Source organism: Rhinoderma darwinii, chromosome 1 (assembly GCF_050947455.1).
Source record: "Rhinoderma darwinii isolate aRhiDar2 chromosome 1, aRhiDar2.hap1, whole genome shotgun sequence".
NCBI classification, from domain to species: Eukaryota; Metazoa; Chordata; class Amphibia; order Anura; family Rhinodermatidae; genus Rhinoderma; species Rhinoderma darwinii.
The window spans coordinates 504,783,318-504,810,309 of record NC_134687.1 but is presented as its reverse complement, the minus strand read 5'-3'; the positions used below and the strand labels follow the sequence as shown (position 1 = coordinate 504,810,309).

At 43.2% G+C, this 26,992-nt stretch overlaps 1 protein-coding gene across 5 annotated transcripts in view; it reads left to right on the top strand.

Annotated features, from left to right (window-relative positions):
• CSNK1G3 (casein kinase 1 gamma 3) overlaps window positions 1-26,992 on the top strand; it is a 143,373-nt gene that overhangs the window by 34,720 nt on the left and 81,661 nt on the right. For all 5 annotated transcript variants that reach the window (XM_075836127.1, XM_075836137.1, XM_075836119.1 and 2 more), the window contains exon 2: window positions 10,233-10,652. In XM_075836127.1, coding sequence (XP_075692242.1) covers window positions 10,478-10,652 — 175 coding nt within the window. In that variant the 5' untranslated portion in view covers window positions 10,233-10,477. The remainder of the gene's footprint in view (window positions 1-10,232; window positions 10,653-26,992) is intronic.

Here is a 26,992-nt window from a genome sequence, read left to right as displayed (position 1 = left end):
CCGAAAAGGATCATTTTTTTTTCATTTTTTTTATATGGTGAGTGGATTATTTTCTCCTATAAAATGCGTGCCGATCAGCAGTTGCCGGGCCTTCTCCTTTTCCTGTAAAATGTGACGTTTCGCGGAGTGTTGTGTATGGCATGCATGCTGGCTGGGTGATTCTATGGGTATGTAAGGCTGAATCTCTGGAGGAATGGCTGCTGGGCAGCAGACTATGAATAATGTTGTGATTTTTAGCAGGCCCATCTTGGCACTCGTGCTGGGACTTGTGCTGACGCTGCAGTTTTGGAGGTTTTGTTTGCGGTTTATTTGGTCAAGCCGTTCTGAAGTCTTTTATAGAGCAGAATGTGGTCATGTCGGTTCGGCAGCACATTCTCGCTTTGTCGCTACAAGCGCTGCTTTCACCTGCCATACTATATTACATGACTGGAGGGTATTGACAAAATAACTCATGTTTTTCTTTTCATATTCCTTTGTCTATCAGTATTAAAGAGTTTTTCCGGTTTTATGTAACTTGACCTTGATCATTGTATAACAAGTGTTACACAACTTCTAATAAACGCTGTTTTAATTCCTCACCAAGAACTCTGCCTGCTGTAAATGAATGGGAGCAACCAGAGGCTAAAACCGTAGTCCTAATACTGTTCTGTTACATTTTGCGTACACTGGTACATTGTAGCAAACTGTCAGGACAGGATAGCGATTTGTCTGCATGTTCACCATAAGGGTCTGTTCACATCAGCGTTGGCTTTCCTTTGAGGGGTTCTGTCAGAGGTTTCCGTCGGGTAACCCCTCAACGGAAAGGTAAAAGGAAACCATAGCTTCCGTTTGCATCACCATTGATATCGATGGTGACGGAAACATTGCGAATGGTATCAGTTTGTCACCATTCCGTCAGGTTTCCGGTTTCCGTTTTTTTGACGAAAACAATAGTGCAGTCGACTATTGACATCAATAGTGATGCAAACGGAAGCTAACGGTAGTGCCACACTGCCCGCCCCCCCCTTGCGGGTAGTGCCACACTGCCCGCCCCCCCTTGCGGGTAGTGCCACACTGCCCGCCCCCCCTTGTGGGTGGTGCCACACTGCCCGCCCCCCCCCTTGCGGGTTAGTGCCACACTGCCCGCCCCCCCTTGCGGGTTAGTGCCACACTGTCCTACTGCGGCCGTGTGACGGCTGTTCAAAAAATGTCCGTCACATGGCCGGGAATCCCTGTCGTGTGAATAGGGCCTTAGGCTATTTTCACACGTACCTAAATTGCTGCAGATTTTCCATCCGTATTTGCAGCAGGAAAATCTACAGCGTATCCTAGTAGCAGCAAAGTGCATGGGATTTTAACGAATTTCATTCACATTTTGTAGAAAATTTCTGTCCAGATATTGACCTGCGGTTTGGATTTTTTAAATAGCGTCCCCATTTATACTACGGAATGGTTGCATATTTTTGGAAAATTTTCTCCAGGTGTGTGTGTGTGTGTGTGTGTGTGTGTGTGTGTGTGTGTGTGTGTGTGTGTGTGTGTGTGTGTGTGTGTGTGTGTGTGTGTGTGTGTGTGTGTGTGTGTGTGTGTGTGTGTGTTCCCCCCCCCCCCCCACCCCCTTTAAACTCCCTCTTTTTTCTGTAGTGGCAAATTTGGACAAATATCTGCACCAAATCATACACGATTTGGATTTCGTGCTGAATTTCTGCTGGACTTCCCTGTGGAATCTGGGCCGGTCGGCAGCAAATCCGATGTTTGATTTGGTGCCGGTTTACGGACCCATTTGCCACTGCAGAGAAGAAGGGATGAAAAAAGCATAGCGTAGCGACCGCTCCCTGCTCTCATTGGCTGGTCTCTGTTGAGCCAGCCTCCTGGGATCATATTTCGTCCCATGTGATTCGGCAGTTTTTGATTGGCTGCAGCAGTCAAATTGGACAAAATTTCGTGCCAGGAGACCAGCTAAACTGAGACCAATCAAGGGAGCAGGGAAATGTCGCCACGGAAGGGGAGGATGGTATTTTTCATTTTCATTTTTGTGTCGATTTTTACATCCCGCTTGAACTCGAGGGGCAAAATTTTCAACAAATACCAATAATTTAAAAATCTGTACCACACGTCCATTTCCGCATGGACATTTTCGTCTGTGTGTGGATGTAATTTGTTAAATCTCGTCCACTGTGTTGCTATTGTAATACACTGCAGATTATCCTTCATGTGAACATAGCCTAAATGTTCTCTTTCATTCACAACCGGGATCTAGAAAATGTCGAGCAATTAAAACGGAAAGTATATTACAGCTTTTCATTTTAGTGATTTAAGGGGCTTTTCTTATAAATGGCTGTATTCACACTGTGGCTTTGTGCTGCAGTATATTACTGTAGTGGCCAGACGTTACGCTGGAGTGAATCGCTGCATTCTCTATTGGGAGCGATTTATGGTGTTGTCTCCATCATTACATTGAAAGCTGCATGTAAAAACTGCACTTGTGGTTTTTTATAGGACATTTTCCTAGAACTATTGTCTAAAAATGAAGCGAGCGTTTGGCAGGACTGCCTGTCTACATGTGGTGGTTAATGTTGTATGCTGTACCGTGCGAGTTTCCAATCATTCTGGAAGGCTCTGATGAAATCTGCAACAAAATCCAAGTGTTGCAGTTTACATGCGTATCTGCAGCAAAACAAATTTGAAAATAATAAAGGAAAAAGGCCGGGTTCCCACGTAGCGTAAACGCTGCGTAATTTCCGCAACGGAATTCCGCAGCATTTACAGTAGCAGCAAAGTGGATAAGATTTAGTAAATCATGCCCACACTGCGGAAAAAGAACGCAGCGTAAATGTTAATAAGTTGACCTGCGGTGCGGAATTTAGTTCCGGAGTATGTCAATTCATGCTGCGTTTTTTCTATTGTGGGTTTTCCCTAGAACCGCACCAGAAAGCCAAAAAAAAAATCATACTTTGCCAGAATGTCCTTCTTCCTGCAGTCTGGCCTCCTGGGATGACTTTTCATCATCCCATGTGACCGCTGCAGCCAATCACAGGCTTTTTTTTTCCGGACGGAAGGGGCTGTGGATTCCAGGTCGGTTACGCTACATGGTTTTTACCCAGTGTATCCGACCCATGGGAACCCGGCCTTACTCTCCTTCCCTGGTGCTCCCATGGCATCACTCTCCTAGTCCCCTGCCTCGATTACATGTCAACATGGGACCGCTGAAGTGGTCACATGTGATGACACGTCATTGCTGAGTGCCAGGTGCACAGAAACCGACAGGTGTTGCCGTAAGATTGCGTGTGCGTGCGTGTGTGTGTGTGTTTTTTCAGACACTGCAGGGAAATCTGCACCAAAATCTTCACGTTTTGTTGTGGACTTCCCTGCGGTTTCCTCCAGATGTTCTGCTGGAAATTGGGACTTGTGTAGGTTTCCTAATAGTGTGTTTTTAAAAAAAATTTATTTATTTATTTTTTTTAAATTTAAGTCATCTAAATTTTGTCACGTATGTGGCATATGTAGAGAACGTTGCCTTTAGATATAAACTTTTCATGACAAGCCATGTTCACTGGCTGAATATAAGGAACTAGAAAATTACTAACCAGTTTAAAACACCTATTATATCAAAATAACGGCTCTATGCGCCATTCATAGATTAATTTCATTGCAATTTTATTAACAAATGACCACCTTCACCCCCAATGCGGATCATAGAAAAGAGAGGTACAGCACCCATGTAGATAGTACAAGGCCTTGTTGACATTAGATTTTTTCATATAGATATTATGCCAACCAATTGCAATTTTAACCCCTTCCCGCTCCTTGACGTACTATTACGTCATGGCAGCTGTATCGTTCGCGCTCCATGCCGTAATAGTACGTCTCGGGAGTAACGGCCGTTTCGGCCGTCCTCCCGACACATACAGGAGCTGTGACGCTGCTGTCTTGTTCAGCAGCTGTCACAGCTCCTACAGCGGGGACCGATCGCTGTGTCCCCGCTGATTAACCCCTTAAAAGCCGCGTTCTATAGAGATCGCGGCTTTTTAGGGGTTAAGCTGCCATCGCCGGCCTGCTACGCGATAGCGGCCGGCGATGGTGACTATGGCAACCGGACACCAAACAATGGCGTCCGGCTATGCCATAGACGGAAGCCTAGTGGGTCCTGACAACGTCAGGACCCACTATGCTTGCTGTCAGTGAGTAGCTGACAGCTCTAATACACTGCACTACGCATGTAGTGCAGTGTATTAGAATAGCGATCAGGGCCTCCTGCCCTCAAGTCCCCTAGTGGGACAAAGTAATACAGTAAAAAAAAAGTTAAAAAAAGATGTGTAAAAATAAGAAAATAAAAGTAAAAGTCCCCCTTTTTCCCTTATCAGTCCTTTATTATTAATAAAAATATATAAACAAACAAATAAACTATACATAATTGGTATCGCCGCGTCCGTAACGGCCTGAACTACAAAATTATTTTGTTATTTATCCCGCACGGTGAACGCCGTAAAAAAAAATATTAATAAACCGTACCACAATCACAATTGTTTGGTCACTTCACCTCCCAAAAAATGGAATAAAAAGAGATCAAAAAGTCGCATGTACCTAAAAATGGTACTAATGGAAAATACAGTTCGTTACGCAAAAAATAAGTCCTCGCACGGCTTTATTGATTGAAAAATAAAAACGTTATGGCTCTTAGAATAAGGTAACACAAAAAGTGAATGATTGTTTACAAAACGTATTTTATTGTGCAAACGCCATAAGACATAAAATAAAACTATAAACATCTGGTATCGCCGTAATCGTATCGCCCCGCAGAATAAAGTGAATATGTCATTTATAGCGCACGGTGAACGCTGTAAAAAAAAAAGTATACCAAAACAATAGTAGAATTGCTGTTTATTAGTCACCACGCCACCTAAAAATGGAATAAAAACTGATCAAAAAGCCGCATGCACCCCATGAAAACTACAATGGATTCCTCAAGGGGTCTAGTTTCCAAATTGGGGTCACTTTTGGGGGGTTTCCAATGTTTTGGCACCACAAGACCTCTTCAAACCGGACATGGTGCCTAATAAAAAAGAGGGCTCAAAATCCACTAGGTGCTCCTTTGCTTCGGAGGCCGGGGCTTCAGTCCATTACCGCCCGAGGGCCACATGTGGGATATTTCTCTAAACTGCAGAATCTGGGCAATAAGTATTGAGTTGCGTTTCTCTGATAAATCCTTTTGTGTTATAAAAAAAATGGTATAAAAAGAGTAAATTTCACCTCTACTTTGCTCTAAATTTCTGTGAAACACCTAAAGGGTTCATAAACTTTCTAAATGCTGTTGTGAATACTTTGAGGGGTCTAGTTTCTAAAATGGGGTGTTTGATAGGGGTTTCTAATATATGGGCCCCTCAAAGCAACTTCAGAAATGAACTGGAACCTAAAAAAATAAATAAATGAGGCAATACTTCGCTTCTTACATTATACTGATAATGAGCCGTGCCCACTCCGAGATGACACCAGTTTTGACCGTTTGTATAAACGGAGACCCCTATTAGACAGTTCCAGTGCCCGGTTTTCCCAAGCATACACCCCCGAGAAGTGTTTTTCTATTGATGAGTCCCTGGTACATTTTAAAGGGAGGGTTCAATTCCGCCAGTACCTGCCAGGTAAGAGGGCAAGGTATGGCGTGAAGATGTATAAGCTGTGCGAGAGTGCATCAGGGTATACCTACAGGTTTAGGATATATGAAGGAAAGGCCACCCCCAAACCAGACTGCATCCTGGACTACAATAGGTACATGGGAGGGATGGACTTGTCAAATCAAGTCCTGAAGCCCTACAGCGCCATGCGGTGTGGTATAAGAAGCTGGCCGGGCACATCATACAGATGGCTTTGTACAATGCGTACGTGCTACGTCGATGTGCAGGCCAGAGGGGAACTTTCCTGGAATTTCAAGATCTAATCTTTAGGGACCAGGAAGGGGGGGCACCCAGTACTTCTGGAAGCGAGGCCACATGCATCGTACCAGGGCAACACTTTCCAGGAGAAGGTCCCCAAACCGGTGGAAAGGGAAAGAGTCAAAAGAGGTGCAGAGTCTGCTATAAGAGGGGGATAAGGAAGAACACAATATACCAATGTGACACGTGTCCCGAAAAACCAGGGCTCTGTATAAAAGATTGTTTTAAAATGTATCATACATCCCTTGATTTTTAATTTACCCTGATGCACTCCGCACAGCTTACCCCCCTCATCTTTCCCCTCTGAGCCCTGCCGTATGCCCAGGCAGCTGATAACAGCCACATGTAGGGTATTGTCGTACCCAGGAGAACCCACATTACAATTTAAGGGGTGTATATCTCCGGTGGCGCATGCTGGGCACAATATATTGGACACTGAAATGGCATATATATATAAAATTGCAAATCTCACACTGCACCATCTGCTGCGCATTATCTTTTACACAGTACCTGTGGGGTCAAAATGCTCACTACACCTCTAGATGAATGTCTTAAGGGGTGTAGTTTTTAAAATGGGGTCACTTCTCGGGGGTTTCAACTGTACTGGTACCTCAGGGGCTTCTGCACACATGACTTAGCACCAGAAAAGCTCCAGTAGGCCAAATGGTGGTCCTTTCCTTCTGAGCCCTCCCATGGGCCCAAAGTGCAGTTTATCACCACAAATGGGGTATTGCCGCACTAAGGACAAATTGGGCAACAAAATGGGGTATGTTGTTCCTTGTGAAAATAAGAAATTTTGTTCAAAAATGACATCTTATTGGAAAAAATATCATTTTTTTCATTTCACAGCCCAATTCAAATAGGTGCTGTGAAAAAACTGTGCGGTCAAAATGATAACAAAAACCATAAATGAATTCCTTGAGGGGTGTAGTTTCCAAAATGGGGTCACTTCTGGTGGGTTTCCATTGCTTTGATACCTCTGGGGCTCTGCAAATGCAACATGGCACCCGAAAACCAATCCAGCAAAATCTGGACTCCAACAAACACATAGCGCTCCTTTCCGTCTGAGCCCTCCCATGGGCCCAAACGGCAGTTTATCACCACAAATGGGGTATTGCCGCACTAAGGACAAATTGGGCAACAAAATGGGGTATGTTGTTCCCTGTGAAAATAAGAAATTTTGTTCAAAAATGACATCTTATTGGAAAAAATATCATTTTTTTCATTTCACAGCCCAATTCAAATAGGTGCTGTGAAAAAACTGTGCGGTCAAAATGATAACAAAAACCATAAATAAATTCCTTGAGGGGTGTAATTTCCAAAATGGGGTCACTTCTGGTGGGTTTCCATTGTTTTGATACCTCAACGCCTCTTCAAACCTGGCATGCTGCCTAAAATATATTCTAATAAAAAAGAGGCCTCAAAATGCACTAGGTGCTTCTTTGCTTCTAGGGCTTGTGTTTTAGTCCACGAGCGCAGTAGGGCCACATGTGGGACATTTCTAAAAACTGCAGAATCTGGACAATACGTATTTAGTAGTGTTTCTCTGGTAAAACCTTCTCTGTTACTAAAAAAAAATTGAATAAAATTGAAATTCAGCAGAAAAAATGAAATGTGCAAATTTCATTTCCACTTTGCTTTAATTCCTGTGAAATGCCTGAAGGGTTAAAAAACTTTCTATATGCTGTTTTGAATACTTTGAGGGGTCTAGTTTTTAAAATGGGGTGTTTTATGGGGGTTTCTAATACATAGGCCCCTCAAATCCACTTCAGAACTGAACTGGCACCTTCAAAAAAAGGCTTTTGAAATTTTCTTAAGAATATGAGAAATTGCTGTTTATGTTCTAAACCTTGTAACGTCCAAGAAAAATAAAATAATGTTCAAAAAACGATGCCAATCTAAAGTAGACATATGGGAAATGTGAACTAGTGACTATTTTGGGTGGTATAACCGTCTGTTTTTCAAGCAGATGCATTTAAATTCTGAAAAATGCTATTTTTTGTAAATTTTCTCTAAATTTTGCAATTTTTCACAAATAAAGACTGAATATATCGACCAAATTTTACCACGAACATGAAGCCCAAAGTGTCACGAGAAAACAATCTCAGAATCGCTTGGATAGGTTTAAGCATTCCGACGTTATTACCACATAAAGTGAAATATGTCAGATTTGAAAAATGGGCTCTGAGCCTTAAGGCCCAAACTAGGCTGCGTCCTTAAGGGGTTAAGTTTAAAGAGGCTCTGTCACCAGACCCTATTGCAGCAGATCGGCGCTGCAATGTAGATTACAGTAACGTTTTTGTTTTTTTTTAAAAACGAGCATTTTTGGCCAAGTTATGACCATTTTTGTATTTATGCAAATGAGGCTTGCAAAAGTACAACTGGGCATGTTTAAAGTAAAAGTCCAAGTGGGCGTGTATTATTTGCGTACATCGGGGCGTTTTTACTACTTTTACTAGCTGGGCGTTCTGACGAGAAGTATCATCCACTTCTCTTCAGAACGCCCAGCTTCTGGCAGTGCAGACACAGAGCGTGTTCTCGAGAGATCACGCTGTGACGTCACTCACAGGTCCTGCATCGTGTCAGACGAGCGAGGACACATCGGCACCAGAGGCTACAGTGGATTCTGCAGCAGCAACAGCGTTTGCAGGTAAGTAGCTACATCGACTTACCTGCAAACGCCGATGCTGCTGCAGAATCATCTGTAGCCTCTGGTGCCGATGTGTCCTCGCTCGTCACGACACGATGCAGGACCTGTGAGTGACGTCACAGCGTGATCTCTCGAGAACACGCTCTGTGTCTGCACTGCCAGAAGCTGGGCGTTCTGAAGAGAAGTGGATGATACTTCTCGTCAGAACGCCCAGCTAGTAAAAGTATTAAAAACGCCCCGATGTACGCACATAATACACGCCCACTTGGACTTTTACTTTAAACACGCCCAGTTGTACTTTTGCAAGCCTCATTTGCATAAATACAAAAATGGTCATAACTTGGCCAAAAATGCTCGTTTTTTTAAAATAAAAACGTTGCTCTTATCTACATTGCAGCGCCGATCTGCTGCAATAGCAGATAGGGGTTGCAAAATCTGGTGACAGAGCCTCTTTTAAGTGTTCTCCCCCCTACACTGGTTAAAATGTACTCTACAGCGGCCATGACTGCAGTTCCCTTTTGTGGCGCGTTGTTGTGGTTTATGCACATTGCTTCTTCACTTGACGTACTGTCACCAGTGTATAGTGGACTGACCTTATTGTATATGTATGCAAGGACAAAAGTTTTTTTTTTTTTTCCAGTGCAGTTCAAAAAATAAAAGTTGAACTTTGCTTGGTATGGACTACATGGCCACATTTTTATACATAATACCCACACTGTATGTAATAGTCATGTGGGGTTTTCCTATCTAAGATTTCTGTTATATCCACAGGATATACCATAAATGTCTGATAGGTGACACCCCCGCATATTGATAGAAAGGGGCCCACTGACCAGTCTAGGCCACATCCAGCACAGGCTGAATAGTGATGGCGATCACCTCACTATTGGCTTGATAGCGGATGTGGCCTTTTTACCTTACAGAACTGTGTTTCACGAAACCCTGTTCTCCCGATAGGTACGGATTCTATCTCTAGGATCCACACCTCCTTTGGATATGCCATAAATATCTCCTACAGAAAAATGCCTTTAGTCAATATAGTAGTCAAGCAACTTCAAACTACAGATGACCCGACAAACTACGTCCATTTCAGTGAAACAATGGTCAGTATGTGGAGGAAGTTCTGTTTCCATTATAGAGGGGAGGGCTATACGAACATGGAGATGTGGGAGAAAAGAATACCAGGTGGACCACCATGTACGCATTTTGAGATTCTCACTAGAAAACTATGGTGCCTTATGCAATATGACCTTTAAACATGCAAGGTAAGTATTAAATAAAGTCACAAAATATCACAGCCCCCCCCTCCTTGAGCCTAAGCAGACAAACTTCTAGAGGAACTTGCCAATTTGAAAATTAGTCCCAGGTGCGGAGGGCAGCGCCCCTCTCTTTGAGGTGAAGCCAACAGGACGAGGCAACATATTACAATAGGATCCACTAGGGTCTTTTGGTGCAGCATTTCAGTGGGGTTAGTGGTCCTAAAATGACTTCCTAGTATGAAGGTGGGTATATGGAGACCTCCATACCCTCACATTTTAGAGGAGGCTAAAGGGTACCCTACTTATAGGGAATTCTATGTTCACCGGCATCTATTAGCGGTTTAAGTCTCGCCTGCCTGATCCTTTTTTTTTTTTTTTTTTTTACGTTATAATTTTTACCAAGCCTTTTTCTTCTAGGTGTCCAGCCCAGACCATTTGGACTGACGGATTAACGTGGAGGACATTCTTTGCTGCAAGGAAGTCCTCAGTGGAAACTATTTGCGAATGGGATGAATCCGCCTTTGCTGAGCCCTCATCATCAGCTGAAAGAATAACAGTATCCAGAGGGGAGCTTCTCTAGTTATGTTTCCATTTTTACAACACCCCATTTGAGTTTGCTTGTCTTTAAAAAAGAATTCAAAGTGGAGTACCGTAAACTTGATATGGATGGCAAAAAGAAAGACAAGGACAAACCTGATGAGAGGATGGCCCGACCTAGTGGTCGGTCGGGTCATGGTACACGTACTGGTTCCTCGAACTCTGGAGTATTGATGGTTGGGCCTAATTTTAGAGTGGGAAAAAAGATTGGATGTGGAAATTTTGGAGAGCTTCGATTAGGTAAGTGAAGGTTTATTTCGACTTTTAGTGCTTTTATTTTGTTAAACATAAATAGTTGTTTCAGAGAAGTTAACACAAGCTATTCTCAATCCCAAATTATGATAAGTAATATATTACTTATTTTCGAGCTGAAATTAAAATGACAGTAAACTAATGTTTTATTATTTGTGCACATTCACCATCTGCCAATTGCTCTGGGAAATGGATATTCCTATAGTTTTTGTTCCTGCGTTGTCTTTATGCTTGATCAGACCGGTACATTTATCCTGTCCAATCCACATAAAAAGCATTATTGTATGTGTAGAAGTGGTGAATATATTTTGCAGGACTGAATCCGATAGAGTTCTCTTTATTTTAAGAACTCTTGTAAGCACCCCTTGTGTTCCCTGTTAAAAGCCACTTCTACGCTGCTCCCTGTAGACACGCAGTACTAAACCGAGATAACAAAATTACGGATACTGACCAAGAGCTCCATGTTCCAGTGATGGGCAGCAACATACATCTTCCTCCCCTCCTGGCACCGGACTGGAAGTACCAATTGCATGTATTAATAAATGGCACCAGGACTTGCAGTCAATCTGGATGACGCAGCCCTGTGGGGATTGAGATGTGCCTCCCGCAGTCTGTTTGGCTAAGCGCCAACATTCGGCTCAAGATTATTCATTGAGAAGGGTGATGGTCTGTAACGAACGTTTCCCATGTAAAATGTAGGGTTTTGTTGTTGTTGGAGTTTCCGTTTTATTTCATGTTCTTGAAACTTTTTTAATTTATAGGCATCTGTACGGCATTTCTCATCCCTAATTCCTTGCCGCAAAAGGACGTAAATATGTCCTAGCAGGGGTGGGTATGGAGCACGCTGACGGCTGAGCTTGCTCCATACGCCGCGGGTATTGGCTGTTTATTACAGTTGACACCTCGCTCTAACTCGTTTAACCACTTTGATGGATAGTGACCGCTACATCTAATCTGTTACAGGAGGGGGGGAGGGGGCTACCTCTGTCATCCCATCGCCCTGCTTGCTATGCAATTGTGGGGTGCAGATGGGTTGTCATGGCACCCGTGGCTTAATAAAGGCCCCCATGTATGCCATCTTGGTCATCAGGGCTTAATAGGAGATCGTTAAAAGTACCATACACTGCAATACAGAAGTATTGCAGTGTATTGTATCAGCGATCAAGCAAGCATACGAGTCCATTTCCCATTTTTTGTGTAAAATAATGTAAATAAAAAACGGAAGTGGTATTACCGCATCTAAAACCAGTCAAATATTAATTAAATGAATAATAAAATTTAAATTATAATGTTATTACGCTCCATTGCCGAAAAGCCCCAAGAAATAATTAAGGGACTATGACGCAGAGCAAATTTTGTTTTTAAACGAGTTGTTTTTTTTAGTTTTGTAAAAGTAATAGAACATAAAAAAATATTTAGAAACTTGATATTGCCGTAATCCTATTGAACCGCAGAATAAAGTGAACGCCATAAAAATGAATGGGGGAATCGGTTCTTTTTTTCCATTCCACCCCAAAGATTTTTTTACCGTTTCCCAGTACATTATATGGTACAATAAGTGATGCCGTGAAAAACCTACAACTCATTCGCAAAAAAACAAGCCCTCGTATGGCTATATAGACGGAAAAAGAAAAACATGGTTATGGCTTTAGGAAGGTGGGGAGGAAAACTGGCCTGGTTCTGAAAGGGTTAATGGAATACAGGTCAATACATAAATATTTTATACGTATTACCGGCTACTGTCTCTCTGACCGCAGCAATGCGTTTATTCCTGGATTGTGTTCTATTATACATCTTTTTCACTGATCTACTATCCATTGATTTGTACTCCTAAAATCACATTAAAAATAGGGGTCTCGTTCACATTTGCACTGAAGAGTGGCCTCTATTGCAGTTCTGGCTGAGAATACCATAAACCATAGCATGCTGCGCTGTTGTTTTTGGTAAAACCATGGAAACCTGATGGAACCCATCAAGCTAAGTTCACACTAAGTAATTTTGACACGGAAACCGCCCCAAAAAACTCGTCAAAAAATGGCCCGAAAATTCCTCCCGTTGATTTCAATGAGAGGCGGGGGCGGTTTTCTCCCGCGAGCTGTAAAACCGCCTCGCGGGAGAAAGAAGTGACATGCCCTATCTTTGGGTGTTTCCACCTCTGACCTCCCTTTGACTTCAATGGGAGGCAGAGAAAGTGTATTTCGCTGTGTTTTATGCCCGCGGCGCTCAATGGCTGCGGGCGAAAAAAATGCAGCGAAAATCGGCGTGCAGGCAGAGGAAAATCTGCCTCAAACTTCCAAACTGAATGTTGAGGCAGAAATTCCGCCTGCAAAAAAACTCTGTGTGAACATAGCCTTAAAGTCAATGAGTTCCGCCGGCTGTCAGTGGTATCTGTGGTGCAACGGAACAGTCTCTTCCGGTTTTGCCTTGTTTTGATCTTCTGACAACAGCACAATGGATAGACCTGATGCTGGTGTGAACTCCGCCTAAGGCCGGATTCACACGAGCGTGTTTAGTCCGTGATATACGGGCCGCATTTCCCGGACTGAGCACACTGCGGGGAGCTGGGCTCCTAGCATCATCGTTATCTATGACGCTAGAAGCCGCTGCCTCGCTGCGGGAAAACTGTTACGTACTGAAAACATGTTTTCAGTACGGGACAGTAGTTCTGCGGAGAGGCAGGGACTCCTAGCGTCATAGATAACAATGATGCTAGGAGCCCAGCTCCCCGCAGTGTGCTCAGTCCGGGAAATGCGGCCCGTATATCACGGACTAAACACGCTCGTGTGAATCCGGCCTTACTCGAGCTGCCAAATATTTAATGTCCGTGAGTGTCCCCCTGTCACTATGGGGTAACTAGGATCTGACAGTTTGAAGGTTTTGACAGTCACTTATCAATTTTTCTCTGTCAAAGTAAAATTTTGATTTAAAGTCTTATGTTTATGGCTAGCTTTATAAACTGTTGGGGTATCTGCACACACAAAATAAAAAATACGGAGCTGTTTTCAAGGGAAAACGGCTCCTGATTTTCAGACGTTTATTTTTAATCAGTCGCGTTTTTCGCGACTGTTTTTGGAGCTGTTTTTCTATAGTCTATGAAAAACGGCTGAAGAAGTGACATGTACTTCTTTTCTGCAGCTTTTTTGAAAAACGGCCGCGTCAAAAAACGCCCTGTCTGAACAGAATGCAGTTTTTCCCATTTGAAATCAATGGGCAGATGTTTTGAGGCTTTCTGCTTCCGATTTTTTTCAGCTGTTTTTCGGGACTTTTACGGCCTGAAAACACTCCGTGTGAACATACCCTTAGGCCTCATGCACACGACCGTAAAAACACCCGTTATTGCGGGTCGTAATTACGACCCGCAATAACGGGCTCATAGACTTCTGTTAGCCACGGGTACCTTCCCGTTTTCTCACGGGAAGGTGCCCGTGCCGTTAAAAAAATAGAACATGTTCTATTTTTTCATTTTACGGGCCGTGCTGCTATACTTTATAATGGCAGCACGGCTCGGAAAAGCGGCCGGCTGCCCGTGGCCGGCCGTGCTCTTAATTACGAGCACGGTCGTGTGCATGAGGCCTTAGTCTATGTTCACACAGCAAGCTATAAACGTCCGTAAAATACGGAGCTGTTTTCAAGCGTTTTCAAGAGTCTTTTTTTACGGACGTTTTTGGAGCTGCTTTTCTATTGAGACAATGGCCCCGTCGGAACGAAGCGCTGTTTTTCCCATTTGAAATCAATAAGCAGATATTTGGAGGCGTTGAGCTTCCGTTTTTTTTCAGCCGTTTTCAAGGCGTTTACAGCCCGAAAAACGGCAGAAAATAAGCCGTGTGAACATACCCTTAGGTATAAGAACTAGGCAATTCCGTTGCAGATTTTGGCGATATCTGCAGCTGCAACTCTGATTTGTGATGCTTGTTTTACTTACAAAGGTTGTCATTCGCTTCTCAGAAGCTGGTGACCAATGTTCATTTTGACGGTATTTCCACACTTTAAAAAAGTGACAAATCACGGAGAAGTTAATTTAACCCCTTCCCGCTCCTGGACGTACTATTAGGTCATGGCAGCTGTATCGTTCGCGCTCCATGACCTAATAGTACGTCACGGGAGTAACGGCCGTTTTGGCCGTCGTCCCGACACATACAGGAGCTGTGACAGCTGCTGTCTCGTACAGCAGCTGCTGCAGCTCCTACAGCGGGGACCGATCGCTGTATCACTGCTGATTAACCCCTTAAAAGCCGCGTTCAATAGAGATCGCGGCTTTTTAGGGGTTAAGCTGCAATCACCGGCCTGCTACACGATAGCGGCCGGCGATGGTAACTATGGCAACCGGACACCAAACAATGGCGTCCGGCTATGCCATAGACGGAAGCCTAGTGGGTCCTGACAAAGTCAGGACCCACTATGCTTGCTGTCAGTGAGTAGCTGACAGTTCTAATACAGTGCACTACGCATGTAGTGCAGTGTATTAGAATAGCGATCAGGGCCTCCTGCCCTCAAGTCCCCTAGTGGGACAAAGTAATACAGTAAAAAAAAAGTTACAAAAAGATGTGTAAAAATAAGAAAATAAAAGTTTTAAAAGTAAAAATCCCCCTTTTTACCTTGTCAGTCATTTATTATTAATAAAAATATATAAACAAACAAATAAATGATACATAATTGGTATCGCCGCGTCCGTAACGGCCTGAACTACAAAATTATTTCATTATTTATCCCGCACGGTGAACGGCGTAAAAGAAAATAATAATAAACCGTACCACAATAACAATTGTTTGGTCACTTCACCTCCCAAAAAATGGAATAAAAAGAGATCAAAAAGTCGCATGTACCGAAAAATGGTCCTGATCGAAACTACAGTTCGTTACGCAAAAAATAAGTCCTCACACGGCTTTATTGATTGAAAAATAAAACAGTTCTGGCTCTTAGAATAAGGTAACACAAGAAGTGATTTTTTACAAAACTTCTTTTATTGTGCAAACGCCATAAGACATAAAAAAAAACTATAAACATCTGGTATCGCCGTAATCGTATCGCCCCGCAGAATAATGTGAATATGTCATTTATAGCGCACGGTGAACGCTGTAAAAAAAATAGAATAAAAAAACAATAGTAGAATTGCTGTTTTTTAATCACCACGCCACCTAAAAATAGAATAAAAACTGATCAAAAAGCCGTATGCACCCCAAGAAAACTACAATGAATTCCTCAAGGGGTCTAGTTTCCAAAATGGGGTCACTTTTGGGGGTTTTCCACTGTTTTGGCACCACAAGACCTCTTCAAACCGGACATGGTGCCTAATAAAAAAAGAGGCCTCAAAATCCACTAGGTGCTCCTTTGCTTCGGAGGCCGGTGCTTCAGTCCATTACCGCACTAGGGCCAGATGTGGGATATTTCTCAAAACTGCAGAATCCGGGCAATACGTATTAAGTTGCGTTTCTCTGGTAAAACCTTTTGTGTTATAAAAAAAAAATGGTATAAAGAGGATTTTCTGACCAAAAAAAATATGTAAATTTCACCTCTACTTTGCTCTAAATTCCTGTGAAACACCTAAAGGGTTCATAAACTTTCTAAATGCTGTTGTGAATACTTTGAGGGGTCTAGTTTCTAAAATGGGGTGTTTGATAGGGGTTTCTAATATATGGGCCCCTCAAAGCAACTTCAGAACTGAACTGGAACCTAAAAAAAAAAAAAAAATGAGGCAATACTTCACTACTCCTAATGAGCATTGCCTACTCCAAGATGACCCCAGTTTTGACCGTTTGTATAAACGGAGACCCCTATTAGACCGTTTCAGTGCCCGGTTTGCCCAAGCATAGACCCCCGAGAAGTGTATTTCTATAGATGAATCCCTGGTACATTTTAAAGGGAGGCTTCAATTCCGCCAGTACCTGCCGAGTAAGAGGGCAAGGTATGGCGTGAAGATGTATAAGCTGTGCGAGAGTGCATCAGGGTATACCTACAAATTTAGGATATATGAAGGGAATGACCCCAGTATTCAGCCCCCAAAATGCCCCCCCCTTACTGGGAGTTAATGCAAAAATTGTGTTGGATTTGGTGCACCCACTGCTGGACCAGGGTTACCACTTCTACCTGGATAATTTTTATACCAGCGTCCCGCTCTTCAACTGCCTCGTTTCCAGAAGTACTGCGGCATGCGGCACTGCTAGAAGAAATATGAGAGGCCTCACTAAGACTCTGCTTGGGCAAACACTCAGAAGGGGTGAGAGCTAGGCACAATCTAGCAGCAACATATTGTGTGTCAAGTACAAGGACAAGAGAGATGCCACACCAGTACCCATGTACCTGTACAAGGTACCAGTACAGAGACCCCCAATCTAGACTGCATCCTGGACTACAATAGGTACATGGGAGGGGTGGACTTGTCAGATCATGTCCTGAAGCCCTACAGCGCCATGCGGTGTGGTATAAGAAGCTGGCCGTGCACATCATACAGATGGCATTGTACAATGTGTACGTGCTACGTCTATGTGCAGGCCAGATGGGAACTTTCCTGGAATTTCAAGAGGTGGTTATCAAACTAATTTTTAGGGACCAAGAAGGGGGGCACCCAGTACTTCTGGAAGCGGGCCACACGCATCGCACCAGGGCAACTCTTTCCAGAAGTTCCCCAAACTGGCAAGAAAGGAAAAAGTCAAAAGCGGTACATAGTATCTGCTATAAGGCCTCATGCACACGACCGTATTTTTTCACACCCGTAAATACTGGCGTAAATACGGGTCCGGTGTCACACGTATTCCACCCGTTTTGCACCAGTATTTACGAACCCGTGCTCGTAAATATGGGTCCGGTGTCACACGTATTCCACCCGTATTTACGAGCACGTTTTTGGCAGCAAAATAGCACTGCACTAATCGGCAGCCCCTTCTCTCTATCAGTGCAGGATAGAGAGGAGGGACAGCCTTTTCTGTAATAAAAGTTAAAGAAATTCATACTTACTTGGCCGTTGTCTTGGTGACGCGTCCCTCTCTTCACATCCAGCCCGACATCCCTGGATGACGCGGCAGTCCATGTGACCGCTGCAGCCTGTGATTGACCTGTGATTGGCTGCAGCGGTCACATGGCCTGAAACGTCATCCAGGACGTCGGCCCGGATGTCGAGAGGGACGCGTCACCAAGGCAACGGGCGGGAGACCGGACTGGAGAAGCAGGAAGTTGTCGGTAAGTATGAACGTCTTTTATTTTTATTTTTTACAGGATAGGGGATACATGTCTTTTGTTTATGGCAGAGCGGGGAGATACCTCCCCGCTCTGCCATAGTTTTCATTGTAGTCCCGGCGGTAGTTACGCCACTGGGCTGTGGCCTGCAGACCGGGTAGTCCCCTGACCTCGCCTCACCTCGCAACGCTCCCGTAATCACGGGTGAACACACGGAGCCACCCATGATTACGGGAGCCCCATAGACTTCTATGGGATGCCCGTGCCGTTATTACGGCATGAAATAGGGCATGTTCTATCTTTTTTAACGGCACGGGTACCTTCCCGTGAGCAAACGGGAAGGTACCCGTGGCTAACAGAAGCCTATGAGCCCGTTATTGCGGGTCGTAATAACGACCCGCAATAACGGGTGTTTTTACGGTCGTGTGCATGAGGCCTAAGAGTGAGATAAGGAAGGACGCAATATATTAATGTGACACGTGTCCCGAAAAACTAAGGCTCCGTATGAAAGAGTGCTTCAAAATTTATCATACATCCCTTGATTTTTAATCTGCCCCAGTTTTACTTACCCTGATGCACTCCGCACAGCTTATCCCCCTCATCTTTCCCTTCTGAGCCCTGCCGTGTGCCCAGGCAGCTGATAACAGCCACATTGAGGGTATTGCCATACCCGTGAGAACCCACATTACAGTTTATGGGATGTATGTCTCCAGTAAAAATGCTCACTACACCTCTAGATGAATGCCTTAAAGAGGCTCTGTCACCAGATTTTGCAACCCCTATCTGCTATTGCAGCAGATAGGCGCTGCAATGTAGATTACAGTAACGTTTTTATTTTTAAAAAACGAGCATTTTTGGCCAAGTTATGACCATTTTTGTAGTTATGCAAATGAGGCTTGCAAAAGTCCAAGTGGGCGTGTATTAGGTGCGTACATCGGGGCGTTTTTAATACTTTTACTAGCTGGGCGCTCTGATGAGAAGTATCATCCACTTCTCTTCAGAACGCCCAGCTTCTGGCAGTGCAGACACAGCGTGTTCTCGAGAGATCACGCTGTGACGTCACTCACAGGTCCTGCATCGTGTCAGACGAGCGAGGACACCGGCACCAGAGGCTTCAGTTGATTCTGCAGCAGCATCGGCGTTAGCAGGTAAGTCGATGTAGCTACTTACCTGCAAACGCTGATGCTGCTGCAGAATCAACTGTAGCCTCTGGTGCCGGTGTCCTCGCTCGTCTGACACGATGCAGGACCTGTGAGTGACGTCACAGCGTGATCTCTCGAGAACACGCTGTGTCTGCACTGCCAGAAGCTGGGCGTTCTGAAGAGAAGTGGATGATACTTCTCATCAGAGCGCCCAGCTAGTAAAAGTATTAAAAACGCCCCGATGTACGCACCTAATACACGCCCACTTGGACTTTTACTTTTCAACACACCCACTTGGACTTTTGCAAGCCTCATTTGCATAACTACAAAAATGGTCATAACTTGGCCAAAAATGCTCGTTTTTTAAAAATAAAAACGTTACTGTAATCTACATTGCAGCGCCGATCTCCTGCAATAGCAGATAGGGGTTGCAAAATCTGGTGACAGAGCCTCTTTAAGGGGTGTCCTTTTTAAAACGGGGTCACTTCTTGGGGGTTTCAACTGTACTGGTACCTCAGGGGCTTCTGCATACATGACTTAGCACCAGAAAATCCCTTGTAGGCCAAATGGTGGTCCTTTCCTTCTGAGCCCTCCCATGGGCCCAAACGTCAGTTTATCACCACAAATTGGGCATTGCCGCACTCAGGACAAATTGGGCAACAAAATGGGGTATTTTATTTCTTGTGAAAATAAGAAATTTTCAGCCAAAGCTACATATTATTGGAAAAAATTAGTTTTTTCACAGAACTTATTTGAATTGGGCTGGGAATTCAAACAAAATTATGGGGTCAAAATGGTCACAACACCAATAAATGAATTCCTTGAGGGGTGTAGTTTCCAAAATGGGGTCACTTCTGGTGGGTTTCCATTGCTTTGATACCTCTGGGGCTCTGCAAATGCGACATGGCACCCGAAAACCAATCCAGCAAAATCTGGACTCAAAAGAACAAATAGCGCTGCTTTTCTTCTGAGCCCTCCCATGGGCCCAAACGGCAGTTTATCACCACAAATGGGGTATTGCCGCACTCAGGACAAATTAGGCAACAAAATGGGGTATTTTGTTCTCTGTGAAAATAAGACATTTTTATCAAAAATGACATCTTATTGGAAAAAAAATGTCTTTTTTTTTAAAATTCACAGCCAAATTCAAATACGTGCTGTGTAAAAACTGTGGGGTCAAAATGGTAACAACAACCATAGATGAATTCCTTGAGGGGTGTAGTTTCCGAAATGGGGTCACTTTTGTGGGATTTCTACTGCTTTGGCACCTCAACACCTCTTCAAACCTGGCATGCTGCCTAAAATATATTCTAATAAAAAAAGTGCTTCTTTGCTTCTGGGGCTTGTGTTTTAGTCCACGAGCACTCTAGAGCCACATGTGGGACATTTCTAAAAACTGCAGAATCTGGACAATACATATTTAGTAGTGTTTCTCTGGTAAAACCTTCTGTGTTACAGAAAAAAATTTAATACAATTGAAATTCAACAAGAAAAATGTAATTTGCAAATTTCACCTCTACTTGGCTTTAATTTCTGTGAAATGCCTGAAGGGTTAAATAAACTTTGTAAATGCTGTTTTGAATACTTTGAGGGGTCTAGTTTTCAAAATGGGGTATTTTATGTGGGTTTCTAATACATAGGCCCCTCAAAGCCACTTTGGAACTGAACAGGTACCTTAAAAAAAAGGCTTTTGAAATTTTCTTAAAAATATGAGAAATTGCTGTTTCTGTTCTAAGCCTTGTAACGCCCAAGAAAAAGAAAAGAATGTTAAAAAAACTATGCCAATCGAAAGTAGACATATGGGAAATGTGAACTAGTAGCTATTTTGAGTGGTATAACCATCTGTTTTACAAGCAGATGCATTTATATTCTGAAAAATTCTATTTTTCAACATTTTCTCTAAATTTTGCAGTTTTTCACAAATAAACACTGAATATATCGACCAAATTTTACCACTAACATAAAGCCCAATGTCCCATGAGAAAACAGTCTCAGAATTGCTTGGGTAGATTTAAGCATTCCGATGTTATTACCACATAAAGTGAAATATGTCAGATTTGAAAAATGGGCTCTGAGCCTTAAAGGGGTTTTCCAATCCTTTTTTTTTTTTTTTAAATCAGTGCAATGTTCCTCTATTAATATATTAGTGCACTCTGACTATCTTTTTCTTGATAATAAATGGTTTTAGTAACATAACTCCCTATTGTTTACCTTGAGAGGTTTGTTTTGCTCAGTAAGTTCATTCCTCTTCTCTTCCTGTGTTTCTCCTCCCTGCATGCACTGCTCTAGTCCCAGCATGCAATGTGCATGCAGCAGTGCACTTGCTCCGCCTACTACACCCAGCTCTACTAACTTCTGCAATCTCAGTCTTCATTTTGGTGCTCTCATTCTATTACTGATAGCACAAGCTGAAATCACTGGATATCTGCGTTTTTAACCTCTTAACGCCGAAGGGCGGATATATCAGTGCTCTGCAGCTGCTAGTTCGCGCAGGAGGAGGGATATATCCGTCCTGTGATGGCGCGGGTACTGCCAGTGTACCCACGCGATCAGCGGCAGGAGCACGGCTGTTATACACAGCCTGGCTCTTGCTGCAACTGCCGTAATCGAAGCGCGCTCCGATTCCGGCAATTTAACCCATTAAATGCCGCTGTCAATAGTGACAGCGGCATCTAATGTGTTTGACAGAGGGAGGGAGCTCCCTCTGTTTTATACTGACAGGCAATAATAACAAGAAGTATACCAAAGCATTATATATGCGATCGGCACATCGCCTAGTGAAGTCCCATGGTGGGACTAAAAAAAAAATGTCAATCCGTTAAATAAAGTTGGTGAAAAAACAAAAAAAAAATTACAGTGAAAATCAAATAAAACTATTTTTTTTGCCCAAAAAGTTGTTTTTTGAAAGTAAAAGTGTCAAAACAAATCACACATACACATATATGGTATCCCCGCGATCGTAACCACTTGAACAATAAAATTAACACATTAATTAAACCGCTGGATGAACGGCGTCCAAAAAAACAACGGCAAAATTCGCTCTTTTCTCCCATTCCCACCATTAAAAATTAATCTAAGTCCTATGTACCCCAAAATAGTACTAATGAAAACTACACATTGTCCCGCAAAAATCAAGCCCACGTACGGCCACATAGACGGAAAAATAAAACCGTTACGGCTCTTGGAATGCGGCGATGCAAAAACAAGTAATTTTTTTCTAAAAGGGTTTTTATTGTGCAAACGTAGGAAAACATAAAACCTTTACATATTTGGTATCCCCGTAACCGTGCCGAGCCATAGAATAAAGTTAACATGTTATTTCCGCTGCATAGTAAACGGCGTAAATTTCTAACGTGAAAATCAATGCTGGAATAGCTGCTTATTTTCAATTCTCTCCTAAAATAAAGTTAATAAAAGTTAATCAATATATTAAAAGCATCTAAAACTGGTGGAATTACAAAATAAAAATCGTCCCGCAAAAAACAAGCCCTTATACGGCTATGTCGACGGAATAAAAAAAAAGTTACGACTCTTGGAATGTGACCGTGAAAAAAACAAAAATAATCCTCGGTCATTAACGTGCAAAATGGCCCGGTCATTAAGGGGTTAAACGGTTTGAAGAGGTCTTCTGGTACCAAAACAGTGGAAACCCCCAAAAGGTGCCCCCATTTTGGAAACTAGACCCCTTGAGGAATTCATTGTAGTTTTCTTGGGGTGCATGCAGCTTTTTGATCAGTTTTTATTCTATTTTTAAGTGGCGTGGTGACTAAAAACAGCAATTCTACTATTGTTTTTTTATTCTATTTTTGTTACAGCGTTCACCCTGCGCTATAAATGACATATTCACTTTATTCTGCGGGGCAATACGATTAGGGCTCATTTACACGAGCGTGTTATACATCCGTGCAACGCGCGTCGCAGGGACCTATGTTAGTCTATGGGGCCGTGCAGCCAGGTGGGCGTGATTTTCACGCAGCGTATGTCCGCTGCGTGAAACGCACGACGTCCTATATTTGTGCGCTGTTCGCACATCACGCACCCATTGAAGTCAATGGGTGTGTGAAAACCACGCATGTCGCACAGAAGCACTTCCGTGGGACGTGCGTGATTCGCGCAACAGCACTGTAAAGGATGAATGAAAACAGAAAAGCACCACGTTCTTTTCTGTTTACAAACATCCAAACGGAGTGTCATAATGATGGTGGCTGCGCGAAAACCAGGCAGCCGCGCATCATAAAGGGCTGACATGCGGAGCTGTTAATTGCCTTTTGCGCACGCAAAACGCCGCGCTTTTTGCTTGCACAAAATGCACACGCTCGTGTAAACTCGGCCTTACGGTGACACCAGATGTTTATAGTTCTTTTATGTCTTATGGCGTTTGCACAATAAAATACGTTTTGTAAAAAATCATTCACTTTTTGTGTTGCCTTATTCTAAGAGCAAGAACTTTATTATTTTTCCATCAATAAAGCCGTGTGAGGACTTATTTTTTGCGTAACGAACTGTAGTTTCGATCAGTACCATTTTTAGGTACATGCAACTTTTTGATCTCTTTTTAATACATTTTTTGGGAGGTGAAGTGACCAAACAATTGTGATTTTGGTACGGTTTATTATTATTTTCTTTTACGGCGTTCACCGCGCGGGATAAATAACGAAATAATTTTGTAGTTCAGGCCGTTACGGACGCGGCGATACCAATTATGTATATTTTATTTATTTATATATTTTTATTAATAAAAAAGGACTGATAAGGGAAAAAAAGGGGATTTTTTTTAACTTTTATTTTCTTATTTTTACACCTTTTTTTTTTTTTTACTTTATTACTTTGTCCCACTAGGGGACTTGAGGGCAGGAGGCCCTGATCGCTATTCTAATACTCTGCACTACATGCGTAGTGCAGTGTATTAGAACTGTCAGCTATTCACTGACAGCAAGCATAGTGGGTCCTGACTTTGTCAGGACCCATTAGGCTTCCGTCGATGGCATAGCCGGACGCCATTGTTTGGTGTCCGGTTGCCATAGTAACCATCGCCGGCCGCTATCGTGTAGCAGGCCGGCGATGGTAACTTAACCCCTAAAAAGCCGCGATCTCTATTGAACGCGGCTTTTAAGGGGTTAGACAGCGGGGACACAGCGATCGGTCCCCGCTGTAGGAGCTGCGGCAGCTGCTGTACGAGACAGCAGCTGTCACAGCTCCTGCACCTGTCGGGAAGACGGCCGAAACGGCCGTTATTCCCGCAACTTCGTATTCCGTCGGTAATTTATAAGGGGTTATAATTTCACAGAGCATGCGAGGTGGAGTGTGTTAACCACGCATGCTCTGAGATAAAGAAGCACGTGGTACGGTTACGTCATTTGTGACGTAACCGTACAGTGTGAAAGCCGGAAACCGGAAGCAAGGCAGAAGACTAAATGGACGGGTCTGCACAGGAAGTGCAGATTTTGCTTCACTAAGGGGGCGGTGACGGAGGAGGATATACGACGCTACAGCCATCTGATGAAACGTAAGTACATTGTAAAGTTATATCATTTTCATTGTTTTATTTAAATAAATGTAATTTTTTAGTTCCGGAATACCCCTTTAAGGCCAAAACAAGGCTGCGTTCTTAAGGGGTTAAAAGTGACCACTAATATAGCTGCACTTCCAGTTGTTACTTTGGCAAAAAATGTCTGCCATAACCAAACAGAAAATGCTAATATTTCTGTAAATAAAACTAAATGACCAAATTTTTGGTTGCTGCTCAAACTTCTGGTTTAGTAATCTATGGCCAATTTTTACTTTTTTGTCTGGAAATCGTCTTTAAAGTGATTATCATCACTTTATTCTGAGCATCTTTATGGATACACTCCATCATATGATTAGCAAGCGTTATAATATAATTACAGTGATTCTGAGAGTCGCTGTGGTGCCGAAAGGTGTTGCAGCCGTAATTGGTATACAGCACACGCTTTTGAGCAATAGCACATATTCGGCCCTTCACACGTATGCGTAAATTCTGCAACATTTCGGTGCGGTAGTACCGCAGTGTAAAGCTTTGTCCACACGTAAAGGAACTGCTTCAGAAAATTTCTGCAGCGATTCTGCAGAAAGTAGCAGAAATTCCGCTGTGGAAAAAAATGCACCATTTCCTGCGTTTTTTAACTGCAGAAAATGGTGCGTATTTTGTTGCGTTTTTCATAATATTTGGAGATGGAGACGACATCTCTGAAAAACGCAGCAGTTCAGTCCACTTTCCACAGCAGGAAATTACATGCTGGGGTACGAAAAATACAGGTCCATTTCTGGTCGGAACTTTTACGCAGCGTGTGGGTGAAATTTGTTCAATTTCACCCACTTTGCTGACTGTATTCTGCTGCGTGTTCTTTAAGGGATCTGTCTGGTGATATCCATGTATGTGCTCACACTTTGCAGTATAGTCTTTTCAGACTTCTATGGAAGCAGGCTTGCCCTTGCATCTGCTAGCACGGACGTCCCTGTATTGCTGCACCCTCCTACAACCCGCATTCTGTACCCGTTCTCAGTAGTAGAACTTTAGCACAAGCTATATATTTGCACAGACTATATTTCACTTAATGTGTACACACTTTGTAACCTCAGATTTGCCTACTAATTGACATTCGTTACTGGCATTCATGTAAAGCTGATTTTGCCTGGATTTCCAGCGTGTAGTAATGGCTTAGGCCTCATGCACACAAACTTATTTTTTTTCCTCCCGTAAATACAGGTCCTTTGTCACACGTATTCCACCAGTATTTACGGATCCGTTTTCTCTGCACTAATCGGCAGCCCCTTCTCTCTATCAGTGCTGGATAGAGAGAAGGGGCAGCCCTTTCAGGCAGAGTTTCCGCAGCGATTGAAAGCAAAAGAAGTATTATACGTACCCCGGCCCTTGTCTTGGTGACGTGTCCCTCTTTTGACATCCAGTCCGACCTCCCTGGATGATGCAGCAGTCCATGTGACCACTGCAGTTTGTGATTGGCTGCAGCGGTCACATGAGATGAAACGTCATCGCGGGAGGCCGGACTGGAGGAATAAGCAGGTAAGTTAACTTTTAATACTATTCACTCCAGCGGTAGTCACTGTCCCGGGTGCTGAAAGAGTTACTGCCGATCAGTTAACTCTTACAGCACCCTGGACAGTGACTATCCCCTGACGTCGCCTATCAACGCTCCCGTAATTACGGGTGCACACACGTAGCCACCCGTAATTACGGGAGCCCCATAGACTTCTATGGACCTGCCAGTGCTGTAATTACAGCCTGAAATAGGACATGTTCCATATTTTACAACGGCCCGGGCACCTTCCCGTAAGGAAACGGGAAAGTACCCGTGGCCAATAGTAGTCTATGGGGCCGTAATTACAGCCCGTAATTACGAGCGTTTTTTTTGTTTGTGTGCATGGGGCCTTAGAAGAATCCTTCCATTACTGCTTGCGTATGTAGCCGCTTTCTGGAATTGATCCAGGATTTTTCAGCGTTCCCAGGACAATACTGTTTTATTTTTCTCTGCGTGGGCTGATTGAAATAATTGTCCACTAATGGAACGCTCTGGTGGCTTTGGTGACTCTCTTAGCTGCTGTTTAATTTTGCTTGGGGTCTGTGTGTGTATTGGTGCTGGGGTATCTCTGTGTTCCTGAATGTGCTACTCTCCATGTTCCCTGCTAGATATTGGATAGTACATATAAAATATTTACAACTGAAGGCTATTAGTGACTTGCAGACCTTTCACTATATGAGAACACAAGGTCACCGGATTTAAAGCTCATTTCTATTTTCTTATAATTCTTATTACTGCTATCATGCGCTTCATCAGTGTTTTGATCAAAATACCATAGGTGTTTGGAGCTAGTTAGATGAATACAGGATCCAGCTTTGTTTTTTTAGTTTTTTTTTTTATCTTTAGCGCCCAACCAAGAATTTTCACAAACCCCAATAGAAAATAACTGAAATTCTGAAGTTTCTAGATGCGCTCGTTAGGCATCATTCATACTGCGTATATATACAAAGCTAAAATA